The 20,924-nt window shown below is 33.4% G+C and overlaps 1 protein-coding gene across 2 annotated transcripts in view; it reads right to left on the bottom strand.

Annotated features, from left to right (window-relative positions):
* The window catches only part of CERT1 (ceramide transporter 1), a 140,148-nt gene that overhangs the window by 49,079 nt on the left and 70,145 nt on the right, over positions 1 to 20,924 (bottom strand). For both annotated transcript variants that reach the window (XM_074282297.1, XM_074282296.1), the window contains exons 6-7: positions 10,543 to 10,626; positions 5,463 to 5,620 (exon numbers count right to left, since the gene is read on the bottom strand). In XM_074282297.1, coding sequence (XP_074138398.1) covers positions 5,463 to 5,620; positions 10,543 to 10,626 — 242 coding nt within the window. The remainder of the gene's footprint in view (positions 1 to 5,462; positions 5,621 to 10,542; positions 10,627 to 20,924) is intronic.

Here is a 20,924-nt window from a genome sequence, read left to right on the forward strand (position 1 = left end):
AAACAAGATTAGAAGGGAAGTAACAAATTGGGAAAAATTTTTTACAGTTAAAGGTTCTGATAAAGGCCTCATCTCCAAAATATACAGAGAATTGACTTTAATTTATAAGAAATCAAGCCATTCTCCAATTGATAAATGGTCAAAGGATATGAACAGACAATTTTCAGATGATGAAATTAAAACTATTTCCACTCATATGAAAGAGTGTTCCAAATCACTATTGATCAGAGAAATGCAAATTAAGACAACTCTGAGGTATCATTACACACCTGTCAGATTGGCTAAAATGACAGGAACAAATAACGATGAATGTTGGAGGGACTGTGGGAAAACTGGGACACTGATGCATTGTTGGTGGAGTTGTGAAAGAATCCAACCATTCTGGAGAGCAATCTGGAATTATGCCCAAAAAGTTATCAAAATGTGCATACCCTTTGACCCAGCCATACTACTACTGGGCTTATACCCCAAGGAACTACTAGAGAAGGGAAAGGGTCCTGTATGTGCCAAAATGTTTGTGGCAGCCCTTTTCATAGTGGCTAGAAGCTGGAAGATGAATGGATGTCCATCAATTGGAGAATGGTTGGGTAAACTATGGTATATGAATGTTATGGAATATTACTGTTCTATAAGAAATGACCAACAGGAGAAATACAGAGAGGCTTGGAGAGACTTACATCAACTGATGCTGAGTGAAACGAGCAGAACCAGAAGATCATTATACACTTCAACAATGATACTGTACGAGGATGTATGCTGATGGAAGTGGATTTCTTCAACATAGAGAAGAGCTAATCCAATTCCAATTGATTAATGATGGACAGAACCAGCTACATCCAGAAAAGGACTGGGAAATGAATGTAAACTGTTATTTTTACCTTCTGAATCCAATTCTTCCTGTGCAACAAAAAATTCGGTTCTACACACATATATTGTATCTAAATTATACTGTAATATATTTAACATATATAAGACTGCTTGCCATCAGGGGGAGGGGGTTGGGGGAGGAAGGGAAAAAATCTGAATAGAAGTAAGTGCAAGGGATAATGTTGTAAAAAATTACCCATGCATATGTACTGTCAAAAAATGTTATAATTATAAAATAAAATAAAAAATTAAAAAAAAAAAAAAAAAAAAAAAAAAAAAGTATTCCAAGCATGGGAGACAACAGTTGTCTCTCTCTACTGAAGAGGCACTCTAAGGTAAAGAAGAAAAAAGTAGGCCAGTAAAGTTAGATCAAAGAGTGTGGGGAAGGTAGAGGGCAATATACAAAGAAAAGGGTATAAAAGAAGACTAAAAAATATGAAGGAGCTGGCTATTGTGTTAAAAATCAGAGGACTCAGTATTTGATTCTGTCTTTAAAAGGGAGCCACTGCACATTAATGTAATTGGGAAAATGGCTGTATCCATGCATTAATAATTAAAGTGGAATGTGGGCAGAGAAGAAATGAGTAGTTTTAGACATGTTAAGTTTCAGATGCTGATGACAATCAGTTTAAAAGAGCCGAAAAAAAGCCTTTGGTGACGGGGGCTGTAGCTCAGGGGACATTGAGGATGGTTACAAAGTTCTAGAAATCACCTGTGAAGAGTAATAATTGAACCAATGAGATCACCAAGCAAGATAACAGCTATGAGTCACAAAGATCAGAGTTCAAAATCCAGTTTCAGACACTTACTAGCTTTGTGACTGGGTAAAACATTTGAACTTTGTCTGCTTCAGTTCCCTCAATTGCAAAATGAAGATGATAATAACGGCCCCTACTTCCCAGGTTTGTTGTGAAGATAAGTGGAGGTAAAATTCAGAAAGCTCTTAATATCTTGCCTGGAACATAGTAGATACTTAATAAATATTAAAAAAACAAATTAAAAAAATATTTTTTTTATGCTATGGATTCTGTGACAGCATAAAATACAAAGAAAACCAATTTTATTGAATATATTACTATATTTAATGGGCCAAATTAAGGCCCATTAGTACAGAGAATTGAGAAGAGGGCTCACAACAGACCCTTAGGGAACATATTTAGTCTAAGTGACATGAAGATCCCACAAAGGAGAGAGAAAGAATGTTAAGGAACAATGTCATAGAAACCTACATTTCAAAGGAGAAAATGGTAGGAAGTATTTTTATTTGAATTTAGACTCTATGTCAATTCAGGCATAAAATGAAAAAATTATTTTAGTTAAAATCATTGAAATCAACAAAGGCCATTTTCCACACCAACAAATAAAATTATGTGAAACACACTAGTGAATATTATAATAGTGTCTTCTCCAATATTATTGATATATTACTTTAAGGTTTTCAATTTATACATATCTTAGGCAGAGAAGGAAAAATGACATTTCTTTGACCAATGATATATCTACATCCCATTATCAAGGGAATAAATGTGAACATGATTAATATAAAAATTATTTAAATTAATTTTATTTCCTTTAGCAAGTTATTGCTTAGGTCAAGTAGCACAAGACCATTAATGTTTATAAGGTTATAAAGAATTGACTTTTAAATGCTATTACCTCAAACTCTAAAAGCATATTTATTTAACCTATTAGGTTTTGTTTTTTTTAAATTTCTCCTTCTCTTCCCCAGTCTAAAGTGGTTCTTTTTGATTTCTGGTAGTATAAGTTATCTCAAAGAATATTTTATGTCAATAAAGCACATACATTACAGACCCAATAAGCCCAGTTGGCAATTTGTAGGGAGATAAGCTACTTTGCCTTTAGTTGAACAAAGGAAGCCTTTTGAATAGCCTTTTGATTTTTTTTCTATTTACCAATATCCATAACAGCTAAGAAAGAACATGAAATAAATAGTAGTTACAATATACTATAGTAATCTTTCTTTGAAAGAGCTGAATTACAAAACCTGGATGCTTAAAATATTCTTTTCTTGAATACCTAATACATCTATTGTATATTTCTTTTCTAATGAAAATGGAAAAAGACTATTTTAGGACTAATGAAAATTCTCCATTATTAGACATTTATTCCAAGATATTTCAAGAAGAGGTGGCCAAAAGCTGAGAGTTAGTAAAACTGGTAAGCTTAATGTGTGATTCTGCAGCATGAATGAAAAGGCCTGTTCTACTTGTGAGTGTGGGTGTTGTGTATTTACTACAATCATAAAAAGTTCAGCTTTAAGAATGGAGAACAGTCTATTCTTTATTTAGACACTTTGTTGACAATTAACCAAAGAAATTATGATAATCATAGAATTATAGCTCAGAATTCTAAAATTCTCTTTTCTTACTGGAATACTTGAGAACATCACTTAAAAATCAGTGTCACATCTCTGCTGTTGTCATGCATATCATGTATTACATTTATCATTCAATGGCCCTATATATATATATATATATTTTAATAATAGGAAACAATAGTAATAAAGTAGGTGTTCACTGATTAGGAAACATCCTAAATTGCGATATATGAATGTAAAGAAAAATAAGCAGGCTAAAAGAATTAACTATTAGAAGGATTCAGAGAAAAATGAGATTTATCTGAAAAGGTAAAGAGTAAAGCAATCAGAACCAGAACAATAAATACATTTATAATAATATAAACAAAAATATTAAATCCCAATTAATTACTATGATCAATTTTTATCTGGAAAAAATGATGAAACACTATGAGTGCAAAATATTGTATATGGAAGACACAATATTAAGTTTTGCTTATCTGTTTTTCTCTGCTATAAGGAAAGGATTAACCTGGAGGTGGAATGGGGAAGAAATTGACCATGGTGTAAAAACAAACGTTAATCATAAAACTAAAAAATCTAGATTAACCACTCTTATGGAAACCTAAAATATAATTCAAAACCCGATTCACCCATGGCAGAAGTAGGAAACTTTTTTTTCTGCCAATGGCTATTTGTATGTTTATAATATCATTTGCAGGCCATACAAAATTATCCATTTATAGAACTGAAGTAATGGGAAGCTCTCAACTCATCCTCTCCTGTGGTTACTTTAGTAAATGATTTCCTCACCCCAATCTATGGCCTACCCAAGAGGTCCAAAGACCAAGAGTTTGTCATAACTCAAACAATGTTCAGAAATAATGCCGTGTCTCTGCTCTGAGTTCAGGACTAAGTCCTGCCTCCAACATACCTTAACTCTGTGATTTGAAGCAAGCCATTTAATCTCTCAATATCCTAGGACATTCTCTAAGCAAATAAATTTTAGGCCAAGTGGAAGGAGTTTCCAGATTGATGCAATCATTAAAAGTAAATAAACAAAAAACCCTAAGCCTATGAGATTTTTGGCTTTGATCGAAATCACTGAATGGTATTTCCTATCAGAAAAAGAAATATTCTAAGTAAAGAATACAATAGCATTTTCATCGGTTTTATTTTAAACTTTTTGTAAAAGTATTCCTCTAAGTAAAAGTTCAATACAAATAGGTAAAGTATATTTAATGGGATATCACATTGATAGCTGAAGTAAGCTTAACTATGAATGCTGAAAAGTACTGACAGTACTAATAATTTGCTTGTAAAAAGTTGGGAACATTTTAAGTATATGACCTAAATTGTCAGCAGCCTAAGGACTGTGTCACTGTGTGCTACATTTTATTCTATAGTGCTCAGACTCAAATATTTTTTTTTTCCCCAAAAAAGCATAATATAAAAGCATCACAAAAATTTTAAAAGTCTTTATTTCCCTCAAGAGAACATGCTTCACAAATAACGAATAGTTGAGAACTAGTATATACCACAATTATAATGAAGTAGAGAGTTCAGAATCCCAACTTTTCAGGAAGTTTTTCCTAATCCCTCTTATTTCTAGAGCATCCATCTGTTGTTTGTAGGTAGGCTTTTTGTATTTAGTTATTTGCATTGTCTTCCTCATTAGACTAAGCTAGAAGCCCCTACTTGCAGAGTAGCATGAGCAAGATCTAACCTCAGACACCCACTAGTTCCAGTGACTTTGGATAAATGCTACTTTCCTCAATTTCCTTGACTATAAAATGGGAATAGTAACACCATCAACTATTGATGCTGTTGTGAGGATCAAACAATATTATAATTACAGACTGCTCACCACAGTGATAGGCACTTTAGTAGGTGGTACATAAATGTTTAGTCCTTTCCTCTTCCTTGCCTCTCCTGAAGAGCAGATTCTATTTTTATTTTTTTGCCTTTCTTTGTATCCCCAGTGCTTATGTCTGGTACACAATAACTTTTTAACACATATTTACCTACTGTCAGAAAACCTTTATAAAAATTTAAGTTTTTTGCTTTTTCAAAAGGTTATCCTTAAGGTTATCTTACCTCTTGCATTTAAGATTTTCTACATTGAAAATTTCAAGAGAAAGAATATCACTTACTATTTAGATCAAATTCAAACTTCTTTTGGATACTATTGATATCAGTTTCATTTAAATGTTATTTTAATCAAAATATCAATTTATTTTGAAGTTTTTTTTCAAAAGAAAATAAAAACTAGTCTTACCTTATCCAATCTCTTTTGCCAGCTGTCCTCACGTTTTACCATGAGTTCAATACAATGAGAAAGTGTTGCAAGTATTCCAGCAGTAGTTGCTTTAAATGTTATTGCTTCCCCTTTAAAGTCTATGCCATTAATTCCTTTGGGTGTCACATGTGGAAATACTGAAAAAGACATTTCAGTCAGCAACAGTTTTTTGAAGAAGAAAAAGTTCTACCATATAATGTTATCTTTAGAAAACTATCAGTGATGCTCTGGGATTGTATTTTTGCTCCTCAAGACCAACATTTTGCCCTTTTTTATCTAAAGGCTGTAAGTAAAGAGGATCATAACTGTGATACAGCTGTACATTTCATTTTTCTGGGTTTATTTCCTGGTATCTACTGGCTGTACTGCATATTCTGCACCCTGGGTATCATATGGGAGATGGGAGGAGAAAGACTTTATAAAAAGAACAGTCTGACAGTTTACAGTGGCACCTAATTATGGCAAGAATCACCTTAAAATTTTAAGCAACACTGGATTTTTTTTTTTTAAATCTGAAGGTAAGCAATAAAGCCAAATAAAGTAACATGAAGGTTTCAAATGGCTATTCAGTGCTTTTGAAAAGTTACAGAATCTATATACCAAATTGTGCTTAAATTCACTGTTTGTAAGATGATTTCATTCTACTAGCTTTATAATTTAAATAAAGAATTCAAGTAAATCTTATTTCTTCATTCAGTCCAAATCTCATCATCAAACTTATTTTTAATCATACTCTCTTAGGTAAAATAGTAATGGCTTGATTTTCAAATAACAGGCCTCCCATTCACTTACAGCAAGATTATACCTTGTGGCCTTATTGTCTTTTGGGGTTATTAGTCCCTTTTGTTATAATAATTAACTTGTCTCATACTAAGGATTTTAATTCTATATAACTGTTATTGTTCAAGCTTTACCTGGGAAAAATGATTCTAGGGCAAATGAAATTAAAATACTGGTTCTCTCTTGGTAATTTGTCAATATGAATATGTGTAGCACTTGAGTTCTATATAGGTCAGTAAGACTATCAAGGTTTTTCCATTCTAAGCATACATGGCAAGTTCTTAATATAACAAAGAAATGTTTGCTTGACTTCTGTGAAATAGTTAACTACCCTAAATCTTTGAGGATTGACAAAATCATCTCTAAGCTTCCTTGTTGTTAGGTTCTTACTAAGTGCTAATGAAATGAGATATTCTTACTGAGTGCTAAGTCAGTACTTGACAATTCTCTAGTTCCAGTCTTTACTGGGAGTTTTACTTCTGTGACCTCCTGGGGAGGAGCTTACATGCTTAGGAGGAGCAAGTTCATTGGTTGAAGTAATAGCACTTAGTAAGAACCTAACACCTTGTCTTTTCCTTTATTCAGTATGTGATGCTCTATGTTGTTGAATTTTATCCCTCTTCAGGAGGAAGTTCATATCAAACTCCCAAAGATTCAATACCTTTTTTTTTCATCATGTTTTCTAATGAGTTAAAAGCAAAGGTTAAAAAAAAAAAAACCCACAATCAAACAAAACAACACAAATATATTCTTTAATTTCCTTTGGGAAAAGGACAGAATATGTTTTACTCTAGAGTTGCTATGTTTTACTGAAGAGTTGCCATGAAGAATGAGGGAGAAGAGGCTACTTCGAAAACATGATTCCACAATTAGTAAATAAAAGAAAACAATTTAAAATTAAAAATGTGTCACTTAAACTCTGACCTTATAAAAATACCAAAAATCTTTTCTTTCTTTTTTTTTCTGAGGCTGGGGTTAAGTGGGGTTAAGGCCCAGGGTCCTCCTGAATTCAAGGCTGGTGCTCTATCCATTGCGCCACCTAGCTGCCCCCACCAAAAATCTTTTAAAAAATTTCAAATACTTGGAAAAAATATGGATCTAAAAAATCACTATATGAAAAATAGGCAAAAAACTCTTAATTGTAGCTAGTTTTGAAATTTTCACTCTGCTGAAAACTAATTCAAATTACATATTATATGGAAAATCAAGGATTTTCAAGCCAGAAACTCTGAAATTAAATTGTCACTTGAAACTTCATGGATTTCATACCTCGATAAGAGCAAAGTCTAGAGTAAGGAAGCAGTGAGGAAACAGTAAAATCCAAAAGACAGGAGGAATTCTTAACTTTTTTGTATGTTATTGACTACTTTGGCACTGTGGTCAAAAATATAAACTCCTTAGAATAATGTTTATAAATGTATATGCTTATAGGATTACAAAAGAAATAAATTACATTTAAATACAGTTATCAACTTTTTTTTTTTTTTTTTTTAATCTCACAGTTCTTTGGTTAAGAACCTTTGACCTACAATGAGGAAACAAAACTATCCCTCTTTGCAGATGCTATGAAGGTATACTCAAAAATGACTTGAAACAATTAAAAACTTTAGCAAAGTTGCAGGATATAAAACAAACTCATATAAATCATTGGTATTTCCATGTACTACTAACAAAGACCAGCAGCAAGAATTAGAAAAAGAAGTCCCATTTAAAATAACTGGAGACAATATAAAATATTTGGGAGTCTATCTTTTAAGAAAAACCAAGGAACTTTATTTAAAACAATTACAGAACACTTTTCACATAAAGTCATATCTAAACAACTAGAAAATATCAATTGCTCATCGGTAGGCTGAGCTAATATGATAAAAATGACAATTCTACCTAAATTAATCTACTTATCCAGTGTCATACCAATCAAATAACCAAAAAATAATAACAAAATTCATCTGGAAGAACAAAAGGTCAAAAATATCATGGGAACTAATGAAAAACAAAATACTAAGGAAAACTGTCTAGCACCAGACAAAAACTGTATCATAAAGCAGTGATCATCAAATTCATTTAGTACTAGCTAAGAAATAGAGAATGATGAATTAGTGAAATAAGGTAGGTACAAAGGACACAATAGTCAATGAGTAAAGTAATTCACTGTTTGATAAACCCATTGACACTTTCTGGGATAAGAACTCACTATTTGACAAAAATTGCTAAGAATAACACCCTATACCAAGATAATTTTGAAATGGGTTCATGACTTAGACATAAAGAGTGATACTATAAGTAAATTGAACAAAGTCTCTCTCTCAAATGTGGAAAAGAGAGGAATTTATGGCCAAAGCAGAACTAGAAATATTACAAAATGCAAAATGGATAATTTTGATTACATTAAATTAAAAGGTTTTTGCATAAACAAAACCAATGCAGCCAAGATTAGAAGGGAAGCAGAAAGCTGGGGAATTTTTTTTTTTTTTTACAGTCAATGTTTCTGATAAATGTCTCATTTCTAAAATATGTAGAGAATTGATTCAAATTTAGAAGAGTACAAGTCATTCCCCAATTGACAAATGGTTAGTTTTCAGATGAAGAAATTAAAACCATCTTTAGTCATAACAAAAAGATTCTCTAAATCACTATTGATTAGAAAAATGCAAATTAAGACAACTCTGTGGTACACCTCACACCTGACCTGTGAGATTGGCACAGCTGACAGGAAAAGATAATGATAAATGTTGCAGGAGATATGGGAAAACTGGAACACTAATCCTTTGTTGGTGGAATTGTGAAATGATTCAATTATTGTAGTGAGCACTTTGGAACTATCCCCCAAAGGCTATAAAATTATGCATACCCTTTCATCCAGCAGTGTCACTACTGGGTCTGTATTCCAAAGAGATCATATAAAAAGGAAAAGGAACCCACATGTGCAAAAATGTTTATAATGCCAAGAAATTGGACACTGAGTGTATGCCCATCAGTTGGGAAATGGCTGAATAAGTTATGGCATATAAATGTAATGGAATATTGTTGTTCTTTAAGAGATGATGAGAAGGCTGATTTCAGAAAAGCCTGGAAAGACTTACATGAATTGAGCCTGAGTCAAGTGAACAGAACCAGAATAACATTGTACATAGTAACAGCAAGATTATGTGATAATGAATTACAATAGACTCTTTGCTCTTCTCAGCAAATATAATGATCCAAAATAATTTCATATAGACTTGGAATAGAAAATGCTTTTTTTTCTATTGATTTTTCTCATCTGATTTTTCTTTCCCAACATGACTAAGATGAAAATATGTTTAAAATGACTGTATATGTATATAACCTATATGCTATCTTGGAAGAGAGAGGTAAGGAGAAAAAAACTGGAACTCTGATTCTTAACAGACATGAATATTGACAACTATCTTTAAATATAATTAGAGGGGAAAAAAAGAATAATTGACTTTCTCAGGATCACTTGAATACAGGTCCTCCTGATTCCACAGAGCTGGTGCTCTATTTACTGCACAACCTAGCTATTTCCTTTTCCTATAACTTCTGGTCTAAGCATTTTAAGTTACTGGTTCTGAAAAGCTATTTCCAGTCTAACTCCTGGGAAAATGATGATTAGAAGGTCTTTAGAAGGTTCTGGCTGGTTTTGATATAATGATTCCCATATAACTGTGTGTGTGAGAGAGACAGAAGAGAGAGACAGACAGAAAAAGAAAGGGAGAAAGAGAAAGGCACGCACGCAAAGGGAGAGGAGAGAGAGAACAGATACAGAGAATAGAGACAGACAATTTTGATTAGGCACGGCTAATCTGACCAGTATGTCTGTTGAATGTTGCATTTAAAATCCTCAAACCTGTTAGCTCCAACCTATCTTTCCAGTATTATTCATTACTCCTTTTTACTCATTCCAGCTAAATTGCATTCTTACTATTCCTTATACATGACATTACATCTTCTGTTTCTCATATGCTTATTCAACTTCACTTCTTAAAATTCTTATTTTCCTTCACAGCTCACCTCATGAAAACTTTTCTGATCTTTCTAGCTGCTAGTGCTTTCCCCCTACAAATTATTAAAAAATTATATTTGTATTATACTTGTCTTCCCTAACAAAATGTAATCTCCTTGAGGATTAAGATTATTTCACTGTTCTGTATATTCCTAGCATTTAGCACCTGATATAAGCAAACACTTTTATGTTTATGAATTGATGAACCAAAGCACCAAATATACCAACTTGCTTTTCAAAGAAAAAAAAATTGTTGACAAATGTGTTACTTACATTTTTCTTTATTGCCATTGGTATTATGCAATAAATCTCCATCAGTACGTGTTGTAGGAAAATCATCTTCATCATCTTCTACCACTAAACAAAAAAAAAATTATATATAGATATTAGGTTTATAGAATATCATAATAATCTGGAATGTATTTATTTCCAACTGCCAGAACCAACTTTGAGAATGTTTAATATAAACATGTAACTACACTAAAAAAGCCAATCCTTTTGAAATTCCATTTCCTGCTTTTCAATATCCTTTGTTCATTTTTTGGATTACAGTTGGTAGTTGGGGTAGGTACCTGCAATCACTTGGAATTTAAAAGGTTTCAAAGTCTAAACTACTATCAATGGCTAGGGTGAATACATTAGATACACTAAGTGTGACTCTCCTCAATAGTCCAGATCCCTTTATTTTTATTGCCCTCCTTTTTTAAGTATAATATGTGTATGTGTGTGTGTGGGAGGGGGGAGGATAAATTTGAATTTAAATTGAGCCACCCTTCCCTGACTTTTCTACAAAAGATCTTAGCTCTTCAATATTTATCTTCTGCATTTATTTCTAAAAACATATTCCATTTCCATTATCCACCACAATGTTTTCTTTATATCCATCTTCCCTACTTATTATTGTTGGCCTAAAACATGTCATCTCTGCTACCTTTACCCAAAGCCTTATGCCTTATACCAAACTATATCATTTTCTGGCTTGCCTATTTAATAATGTTGCAATACTACTTTTGTGTGCTGTGTGATAGGGAACTCTATTCAACTTAAGAAAAAGTTGTCTAAACTACATTGTATTTGTTTATCCTAGAGCTCAACAAATCCTGAGTTCTTGGACAGTCCTGGTATAAGTGTTATTTTCCTTTATCCCCCACTGAGGAATATATTCCTGCTATTCTCAATAAAAGATATTGTTACCTCTTTCAAAAAGAAAAAGAAATTTGCATATGAGGTGGGGAAAGAAACTGTATATTTACAAGTGAGAGTAGGCAGGAGGCACTCCACCCATGTACATGCCTCTTCTAAAACAGATGCTTATATTATTATTAGTGGTGATATTTTAGGTGTATATGTTTATGCACAGAGGTTGAGAATGAATTCATTTTATTTCAGAAATTTATCTCACATTTGTTCTCTGTTCCACCTCTACTATCATTACCTTGCTCAAGCTTACCTTATCCTTTTGCTTGGTTCATTATATCATTCTCCTAACAGATTTCCTTGCTCAAAGATCATCTGATATTTACTAGCTATATAATCTCAGAAAAATAACAACCTTCTAAATCATTTTTCTTCATCTGTAAAATAGGGATAATATCACCATTTCCTTCAGGGTGTTTTTTTTTAAATAAAGCAGTAATATGTTTTATGCTTTCCAAACCTCAAAACAGGTTATATAAATAAAATTAAATATTACCACTAAATGAGTAAATTTGATCTGATTCTGCGATGTCCCATTTCTAAACCTTTGCTCACAACATCACTCAAATTTAAAATTGAAATGTTCCCCTGACCTAATACTTTTACCTTTCCAACTCTTTCCTTTCCCTCAAAGATCCAGTTCAGGTTCCCTTTCTATTGATTACTTCTCTGCTGCCTTCACATATGTACAAATTTTACACATCCTTCTGGAGATAGAAAGGGGTAGTAAACAGAGAAGGAGAAAATGAGACAAAAAACAAAAATAATTTTACTAGATCATACCATAACCTCAAGTTGTTCTTTATTCTTTCTCTTCTCTTTCTTTCTCAAAATCCTTGAAAAAGCCATCTTTACTTCTCTCATTCAACTCTTAATAATCTACTTTTTAATATGATCAATTAATTGAAACTGTTTTCTTCAAAGTTATCAATTATCTTTTAACAGCCAAATCTATTGATCATTTTCCAGTCCTCATTCTTCTCAACCTACTTCTACCTTGGAAACTGTATACATTCTCCTCCTGGATACTCTTTCTTCTTTCTGCTCTTAATTTATCACTCTACTCTTTCCTGGTTCAAGTTGACTAATAGTTCCTTCCCAGTCACCTTTGCTGATGTATCATCTAAGTGATACCTTCTAAGTGCATGTATTTACTCAAGGGCCTATTATAGGTCATCTCCTCTTCACTTTCTGATGTGAACTCATCAGTTCCCATGGGTTTACTATGCTGAAGACTCCCAGACCAATATAGTCAGACTCAGGCTTCCTCTCACATCAATTACATATTTTAAGGATGTCTAAAAGTAGATACTTTTTTCTTCCACAGCTCATCATGCTCACAAACTTTTCTACTTCTATTTTTCCAGTCTTCCAAATCCATTATCTTGACATTATTCTTCACTCCTCACTCTCACTTATTTCCCATAGCCATTTAGATGTATAATCTTGTTTCTACTTCTACAACATCTTTCATATGTGACTCTTTAACTACTCACCCAATTAATACCTTAATTTGGCCTTCAGCACCCCTCTCCAAGTTACTACAACATAGTCCTAATCAATCTCATTTTTCCATTGACTCTAGAGTAAAAGATAAGTCTGTTTTGCTTTTAAAACACTTCGTAAACTTGTCCCAAACTATCTTTCCAATCTCAATAATCATTTTTCTCAAAGCAGTGTGTAATTCATTAATCTTTATTAATGATAAATTTTTCAGTTATGTCTTATTCTTTGTGACCATTTTTGGGGTTTCTTGGCAAAGATAATGGACTGGTTTGCCATTTTCTTCTTCAGCTTATTTTACAGAGAAAAAATCCAGCTTCTGAGGCTGGATTTGACCTTGGAGAGATTAATTTCTGCCTCTAGGTGTGGTACTCTATCTACCATACCACCTAGCTGCCCATTTAAAAGTCACTGATGAAAAACTGCTTTTATCTTCAATTCAACATTCTTCCTTTTGACTTCAGTCTTTTTATTTGTTGCCTCTTTACTACTGCTCCCTCCAATTTCCTTATACTTTATTCATGTCTTTAGCCTGGAAATACTAACCTCCTTCCTGGACCATGAATTCCATGACCAAATACTTTTCAACATTTCAATTTCCTTCGATCTATACAATTTTGCACAAACCTCACCAGATCATACCTAGACCAGTCAATCAGTAAGTATTTATTAAGCTTCTACTATGTAACAGGCACATTGCTAAGCACTAAGGATACAAAAGGAAAAGACAGACTGTTCCCTCAAAGAACTAAAAATTGAATGGGAGAAACAATAAGCAAACAAATGTGAATATGTACGTTATATATAGGACAAAAAGAAAATACTTAACAGAAGGAAGGCACTAGAATTAAGAAGGACAGGGAAAGATTTCGTGGAAAGGGTAGAATTTTAGTGGGAACTTAAAGGATGTAAGGAGGAGTATAACTGGAGCAGAGGGAAAGAAAGAGTATTCTAGGCATGGGTGAGAGCCAGAGAGAATACCCAGGGCTAAAAAATGGAGTCTCTTGTTTGTGGAGGCCAATCATTGAATAGAAAAATTTGTGTTGGAGAATAAGGCTGGAATAGTGGATAGCTAAGTTATAAAGAGTTTTGAATGTAAAACAGATGATTTTGTGTTGCATCATGGAGGTGAATATAGTTTAATAAGTGGGGGGTTGCATGGTCAGATCTGTACTTTAATAAAAATCATTTCCTGAGACAAATGGAAGATAGACTAGAGCAGTGGTCCTCAAACTTTTTAAATAGGGGGCATGACCCTCAGACTGTTGGAGGGCCAGACTATAGTCAAAACCTCACACTCTGTATCCGCCCCTCAGCCCACTTGCCATCGTTTGCCATAATCTGGTGGGCTGCATAAACGTCCTCAGTGGGCCGCATCTGGCCCACAGGCCATAGTTTGAAAACTCCTGGACTAGAGTAAGGAAACTCTTAGCAGGTGCAGGTTCTTGTAATCATCAAGGAGTGAGGAAATAATAGCTTGTACCAGGCTGGTGGTAGCATCAGACAAGAGAAAGGAACATATTCTAGAGATACTATAAAAGTGAAATGAACAGACCTTGTCAACAGATTGAGGGGATGCCCTGAAATTTGGGAGTTCATAATGACATGTAGGTTGTGAGCTGGGGGTACTGGATTGGATGGAGAGGTAGAGATGCTCTTCACAGAGAAATATGTAGGGAAGAGGATTTAGGGAAAAAGATAATGAATTCAGTTTTGGACAAGTGTAGTTTAATATGATTCATGGATATTCAGTTTGAGAAAGAAAGATGGAGTTATTAGTCTAGAGATCAGCAAAGAGATTAGAACTGGATCAAAAAGATTTGAGAGCTATCAGTATAGGAATACTAATTAAATCCAGAGCAGTTGATGAAATCACCAAATGAACTAGTGTAAAAGGGGAAAAAGAGAGTGTCAGAACAGAGATCTGTGGGACACCCATGTTTAGGGGGTATGATACACATGAAGATTTAGTAAAAGAGAATGAGAAGTGGTTAAGATAGATAGGCCAAGAATCAACTTAGAGAGACGCCCAAAAATCCCAGAGAGAAATGAATATCAAATAAAGGAGTATGGCAATGTCAAAAGTTGCAGAGAGGTCAAGAATGAAGATTGAGAAAAGGCTACTGGTTTGGCAAATAAGACATCACTGGTACCTGTAGGAGAGAGTAATTCTGGTGAAACGAGATTGGAAGTTGAATTGTAGAGTTGAGAAGAGAGTAAAAGGAGAGGAAGTGGAAGTATATTCTGTGGGTGGCCACCTCAAATTTAGTCACAAAAGATGACAGCAGGGACTGGAAAATCAAGTAACTGTTTTTTGAGAATATGGGAGATATGGGCATATTTATAGCCAGAAGGTAGGGCAAAATTGAAAAGAAATGAGAGAGTGGGGACAATGGAGAAAATGGAAGTCGGTAAAGAAAAGATGCAATTTTTTGGAAGAGTTAAGATAGAATGGGATCACTTGTGTAGGTTTCTCTTGACAATAAATAGGACCACTATTCATTGGGTAGGGATAACAGAGAAAATAGTGGCAGAAAGCACCTGAGTGATATGAGATGCAAAACAGAGGAAAATGGGAATTCTTGGTAAAGAACTTCAATTTAAATGTATGTATATATATATATATATATATATATATATAATATGACACAAGGCTATTAGTTGAAGCTGGGGGACATGAAAGATTTGGAAGAGAAACTTTGGAGAAAAGGCTAGTGAGCTAAGAAGGGAAATGTAGAAAGCTTGTCTAGCAGCAATGAGGGCTCAATTTGGGTTATATAACAATTTTGTAGTGAACTCAGTCAGGATGGGATTTTTCTCCACCTTAACACAGTTATATAGGAGCAAAGAAGGAAATGGTAGGAGTGAGCCAAAGGTAAAGCTTGGCAGGGCATAACAGCTGGTGGTATGAGGGATAAGGCATGTGAGAAAAAGCATAGAGCTGAAATGGTTCACTAAAGAGTCAAGATGGAGAAACGAGGAGAGTGTTTTCTGTATCTGGAAAGTACCCTAACTTTAGAGTATGGACTTCTCCCCACTAAGAATGTATGCCTACCAGCTAGACCTATTCTTTTATTACTGCTTGGTAATTTTACTATAGGTATCATCTGAGTTAATTATGACAGCTTAGAATAGTCAACTAAAATTTCTGATAAATTTAAAATTTATCTGTGATATAATTGAGATAGCATGATAAAATGGGAAGAATGGTGGATTTGGAAGAAAATGTAGATTTAGTAATTACTTAGTAAGTTACCTTGGTAACTACCTGCTAAGATATATAACTTGTAAAATACGTAAGGGGGTGGAAGGTATGACATCCAAGGCCCTTTCTAGCATAGAATATTTTATCTGCAAACATGGAACATGAAGAAAAAAAATTTTTTTTCAGCATCAAGACTAAAATGTCCACCAGATGGAGACATTTCCTAAGTTATGTTATCCTTTTCAGACAAGAAAAGATTTTCTTTAATTTGAAAAGAATCTGAAAAGTAGCTGTGTTTATAAGCATTAGTGAAAATTTTTTACTTTAAGAATTTTTATCTTCTGCAAAAGTATGCTCTTTTAGGCAAAGTGCTTTACTTGGAATTATGAGGTTATATTAGAGACTTTTTTACTATAAGGTATTTAAATCAATTCACCCTAATTTAGATATTAAGTATTTTCATTCTCTAGTCTGTAATAGAACCTCATAAATCCCAAGTAGAGCAGTGTTTTTTAGGGAGCTTTGGTTTTACTATGGGTTCTTTCTAATTTTATCTTCCATGAAGTTTTCATCTCAACTGTTACTGTTTATGCTAAACAGTGATTTCTTTTTATAACAACACAGGTAATTTTCCTTCTCCTTTCTTTTCTTTTTTGGCAAGGGAACTGTGGTTGGGTCACTTGCCTTTGGTCACACAGCTAATAAGTGTCAAGTATCTTTTAAGGCAGGATTTGAACCACCTAGCTGTCCTCCTCCCTCCCCCCCCCTCCCACTTAAAGCTCTTTTGATTAGGTTTACATGACTCAAAACAAATATACTGTTACCAGCTCTCCTTAAATTCACTGCATCCTTAGCCAAGAGGCTGTCATTTCTGTATTTTAAACTGTGGCCCAGAAATATAACGTTTTTTGTTAGATACAACTATTTTTAACCAGATATTTATTCCCCAAATCTACTCTTCAGCATTCATTGGCTTTGAGAGGTAGCAGTGATAGAAAGAAAAAACCAATCAACCAACCAATTATATTCCTAGAGGTTTTGTTTTTTTTGCGTGTGTTTTTTTTGGTAAAACTTTGTAATCTTTGGCAGTGTCTTTTGCTAATCTTCAGTTGGCTGTTTGGGTTTTTTTAATTGGTAGGATCATTTATATTCTTATAAATTACCAGATTTCATTAGCAGTCTTCCATTTGGAATAGTATTGGAAAGTTCTTGGTCACAAGAACTGGAGAAATTCTGGACATGACAGATCAACAGTGTCAAGTCATAAAGACAGAAAATGGATTTATATTTAAGGAATAGCAATATAGGGCCAGTAAGTGGTTCACAGAGTTTGTCATTCAGTTCTTTCAGTCATATCTGACTCTACGGGACCCCATTTGGAATGTTTTGGCAGATATTGAAATAATTTGCCATTTCCTTCATCAGCTCATTTTACACAAGTAACAAAATGGAGGCACATTGATTTGTTCAGGGTAATATAGATAGTAAATGTCTGACACCATATTTAACCTCCTCGAATGAATTTTACAAACGAGGAAACTAAAGCAAACAGGATTAAGTACCTCAGATCACACAGCTAGTAAATCTGGAGGATGATTCTTCCTTAAGTCCAGACATAGCACTCTATCTGCCACACTGCCTTGTGCCCCAGGAAAATAATATACTTCTCTATTGTTATTAGACTAATAGAGAGTTGTCTTAGAACTTCTTCGTAAGGGAACACTAATAATTATTACTCTTCCCTTTGAGCTTTGTGGGATTACTCTCATCTGAAAGAATTTGTAGACTTACTTTATCATTCCTTGGAAAGCAAGTAGGTATTTGTTTCTGAGAACAAGCAGCTACCTCTTTAAAAACATCTTACTTTTATATGGGGAGAAAGGGTGTCTTAGCTCCAAGTCTTTTATAATCCTTTTAAGTGATGTTCTTCTATTCAGAAGCTTCTAACATATAGAAAAATTTTCTCTGTTTCATCTGATCATATTTGTACTTCTTTTTACAATGAAACACCACTTGTTTTTTTTTTGTTGTTGTTGTTCTTTTGTTTTTGTTTTTAGGAGCTCTTCATCATTACTCTTAGATAATCTGGAGTGTAGAGGATCATTCCTCAAACCTTTTCAATTTGTGTTCTAACAAAAAGACTGGAGTTGGCAAGTTCTAATATAGTATTTGATCTGTCATCTATTAGCTCCTTTTATTATATGAATTATATAATCCTCTTCCAGATGTACATTTTGAAATTTTCTATGCATGTGTGTGTATATGTACGCATATACACATACACATTCTCTCTCTTTCTAGACAGAAATATGTGTGTGTCTAATAGCTGACACACACACACACACACATGTATATCTATGCTATAGCTTAGAAGCAATCAGTTTGTTACCTATTAGGTGATAATTAATTATGATTCTTTGTAGACAATTTATGATTTGAAACCAGACAACACCATCAGAAGAATAATGTTGTTAAAGAAGATGAAGCTATATGTGAGGCAGTAATGTGGGGTCAATAAAAGTATGGTGAAATTTTTCGCATATAATGTGGACTACTCTCTTCACTTAATCAAATGTGTATCCTGTCCATTTAGTGTAGTTTCTATCCAATATATATGGATCAATATATTAACCCAATGGTTTGCCCCATAGTCTGAACGATAGGCATTTTTATCTTTTGGGCTTTTAGTGTATGGCTTGATCTTCTGAGTGATCTTCTTTAATGAACTCACTAAAAAGTCACTAAAAATTCCATATTGTGGAATTTTATAATCAGCATTGTCATGGATAATAATTGTCATGGATGGATAATTAATTATTGATATTCTCAACACATTTTTTTTTGTAATAATGCCATTTATTTTCCCCCCCAATTATTTGGTATCTTTTCTGGTTTTTGGATATTCTGAAAATTGATCCCTCGTCATTTTTTGCTTATGTTGCCTCTACTAAGAAATGTCCTTGTGTTCTCATCCTGATACTCAGCCTGATTGCATTTTTTTAAAGCATCATTTTACTTCCTGCTGTGGTAATTCTACTAAAAAGGGGATAAATTTAAATTAATAGTTACCCAGGCAGACCTGCTGCATTTTTTAAGTACATATTGCAAATGTTGATTATAGTCTCAGCTGCATAGAAGATGGTTCTTGGATATGCAAATCCATATTATGCACACCTAACTTTACATAAAGAATTCTGAAAGAAATCTGCATTAAAAAAAAAAAACAAAACAAAAAACAACCCACTACCAAAATTATCTGTTAACCAACGATGCAATGTACACATGCATGTGCCCTCAAACCCCCATCCCCACCACTACCACCACCACTTTTATTTTTTGCTAAATTTCTCACTAAAATCAGGCACATGAAAGAGCTTTAACATTTTACTGCAACTAATTTCAATTCCAAAACTGAAATTATGATTAAAATGACGTTTGAATATTTGCAACAACTGGGGAAGAAAAGACAAAATCAATACTCACTGATTCAAACATAAAATATTCAATGACAAAGATTTGTATATATTTTTTAAAATTACTGTGGATGCGTATACTTCAAACCACAACTGAAGTGCAACCAAGATAATTTTTCCTAATGTATCTGATCTGAGCAAAATCTCAAAAACAAAACAAAAACTTTTAATGGATTCACATTCCCTCCTAAATCAAATACAAACTCTTTAACCTGACATTTCAATTCTCCACACTCTGATACCAATTTATTCATCTAGCTGTTACAACACATTACTACTCTTAAATCACTATTTCAGAAAAGCTGGAATCCTTTCTGCTCTCCCATCTTCCTCCTTCCAACTCACATTTTGAATTTATTTTGATCTAGAACAATCTGCTTTTACTTTAACTCTCTCTTCTGAAACCTTTTTCATTACCTCTTCAATAAAACCTTTCATAGTTCAATATTCTTAAAATTATTCCACTACTCTGACCTTTCCTACAATTTATTGTCTTCTATTTTCTAGAACTTCTAATTGCACATATTAGATCACTTCTTCCCTAGGTTGAGTTCCAACAAGGGTAGAGTTATTTTTTCATTTTTGATTGCCCATCATTGCATGGTTCCTTAGCTATCATTAGAAGGTAAACAAGTTTCTTAACTGAGTAACAAAATATGAAGAAGAAGAAAAGGAAATGACATTATCTCCATCTCCACCTATTGAAATAATTCCTTTTCTAAGGTGGCACATTTAACAACAAATCTTTTGATGATTTTACCTAGTGAGAAATTCTCTTTTCTTAACTCATTCTGCCATTTTATACCGGAACTAAATGTACCCAAATGAATTATTTGCCTCACGTTTTCCATAGTAGATTGTAAGATCTAAGAGGTCAAGGGCTATACTATATTCTTAACTATATCTTTCCAGCTCCTATCTAATATATGTAAGTCACTTAAAAATATTTTTGAAATAATTTATCTGTCAATATCTAAGATGTATTATAAATTACACAATTAAAATAACAAGTTCATATGGCCAAAGGAATATAAAATTGTGTGTACCATTTGACTCAGCAATAATACCACCACTAGGTCTGTATCCAAAAAAAATATAAAGTGGGGGGTGGAGAAGACACTATCTGCAGAAAAAATACTTATATTAGCTCCTTCTGTGTGGGCAAATGGAGGAAATGATCATCAATCAAAGAATGGTTAAACAGATTGCGACTGATTAACACTGTGCTATAAGACATGATGACCAGAATGATTTTAAATAAACGCGAAAAGATTTAA

This window comes from Sminthopsis crassicaudata, chromosome 1 (genome assembly GCF_048593235.1).
Source record: "Sminthopsis crassicaudata isolate SCR6 chromosome 1, ASM4859323v1, whole genome shotgun sequence".
In the NCBI taxonomy this organism is placed as follows: domain Eukaryota; kingdom Metazoa; phylum Chordata; class Mammalia; order Dasyuromorphia; family Dasyuridae; genus Sminthopsis; species Sminthopsis crassicaudata.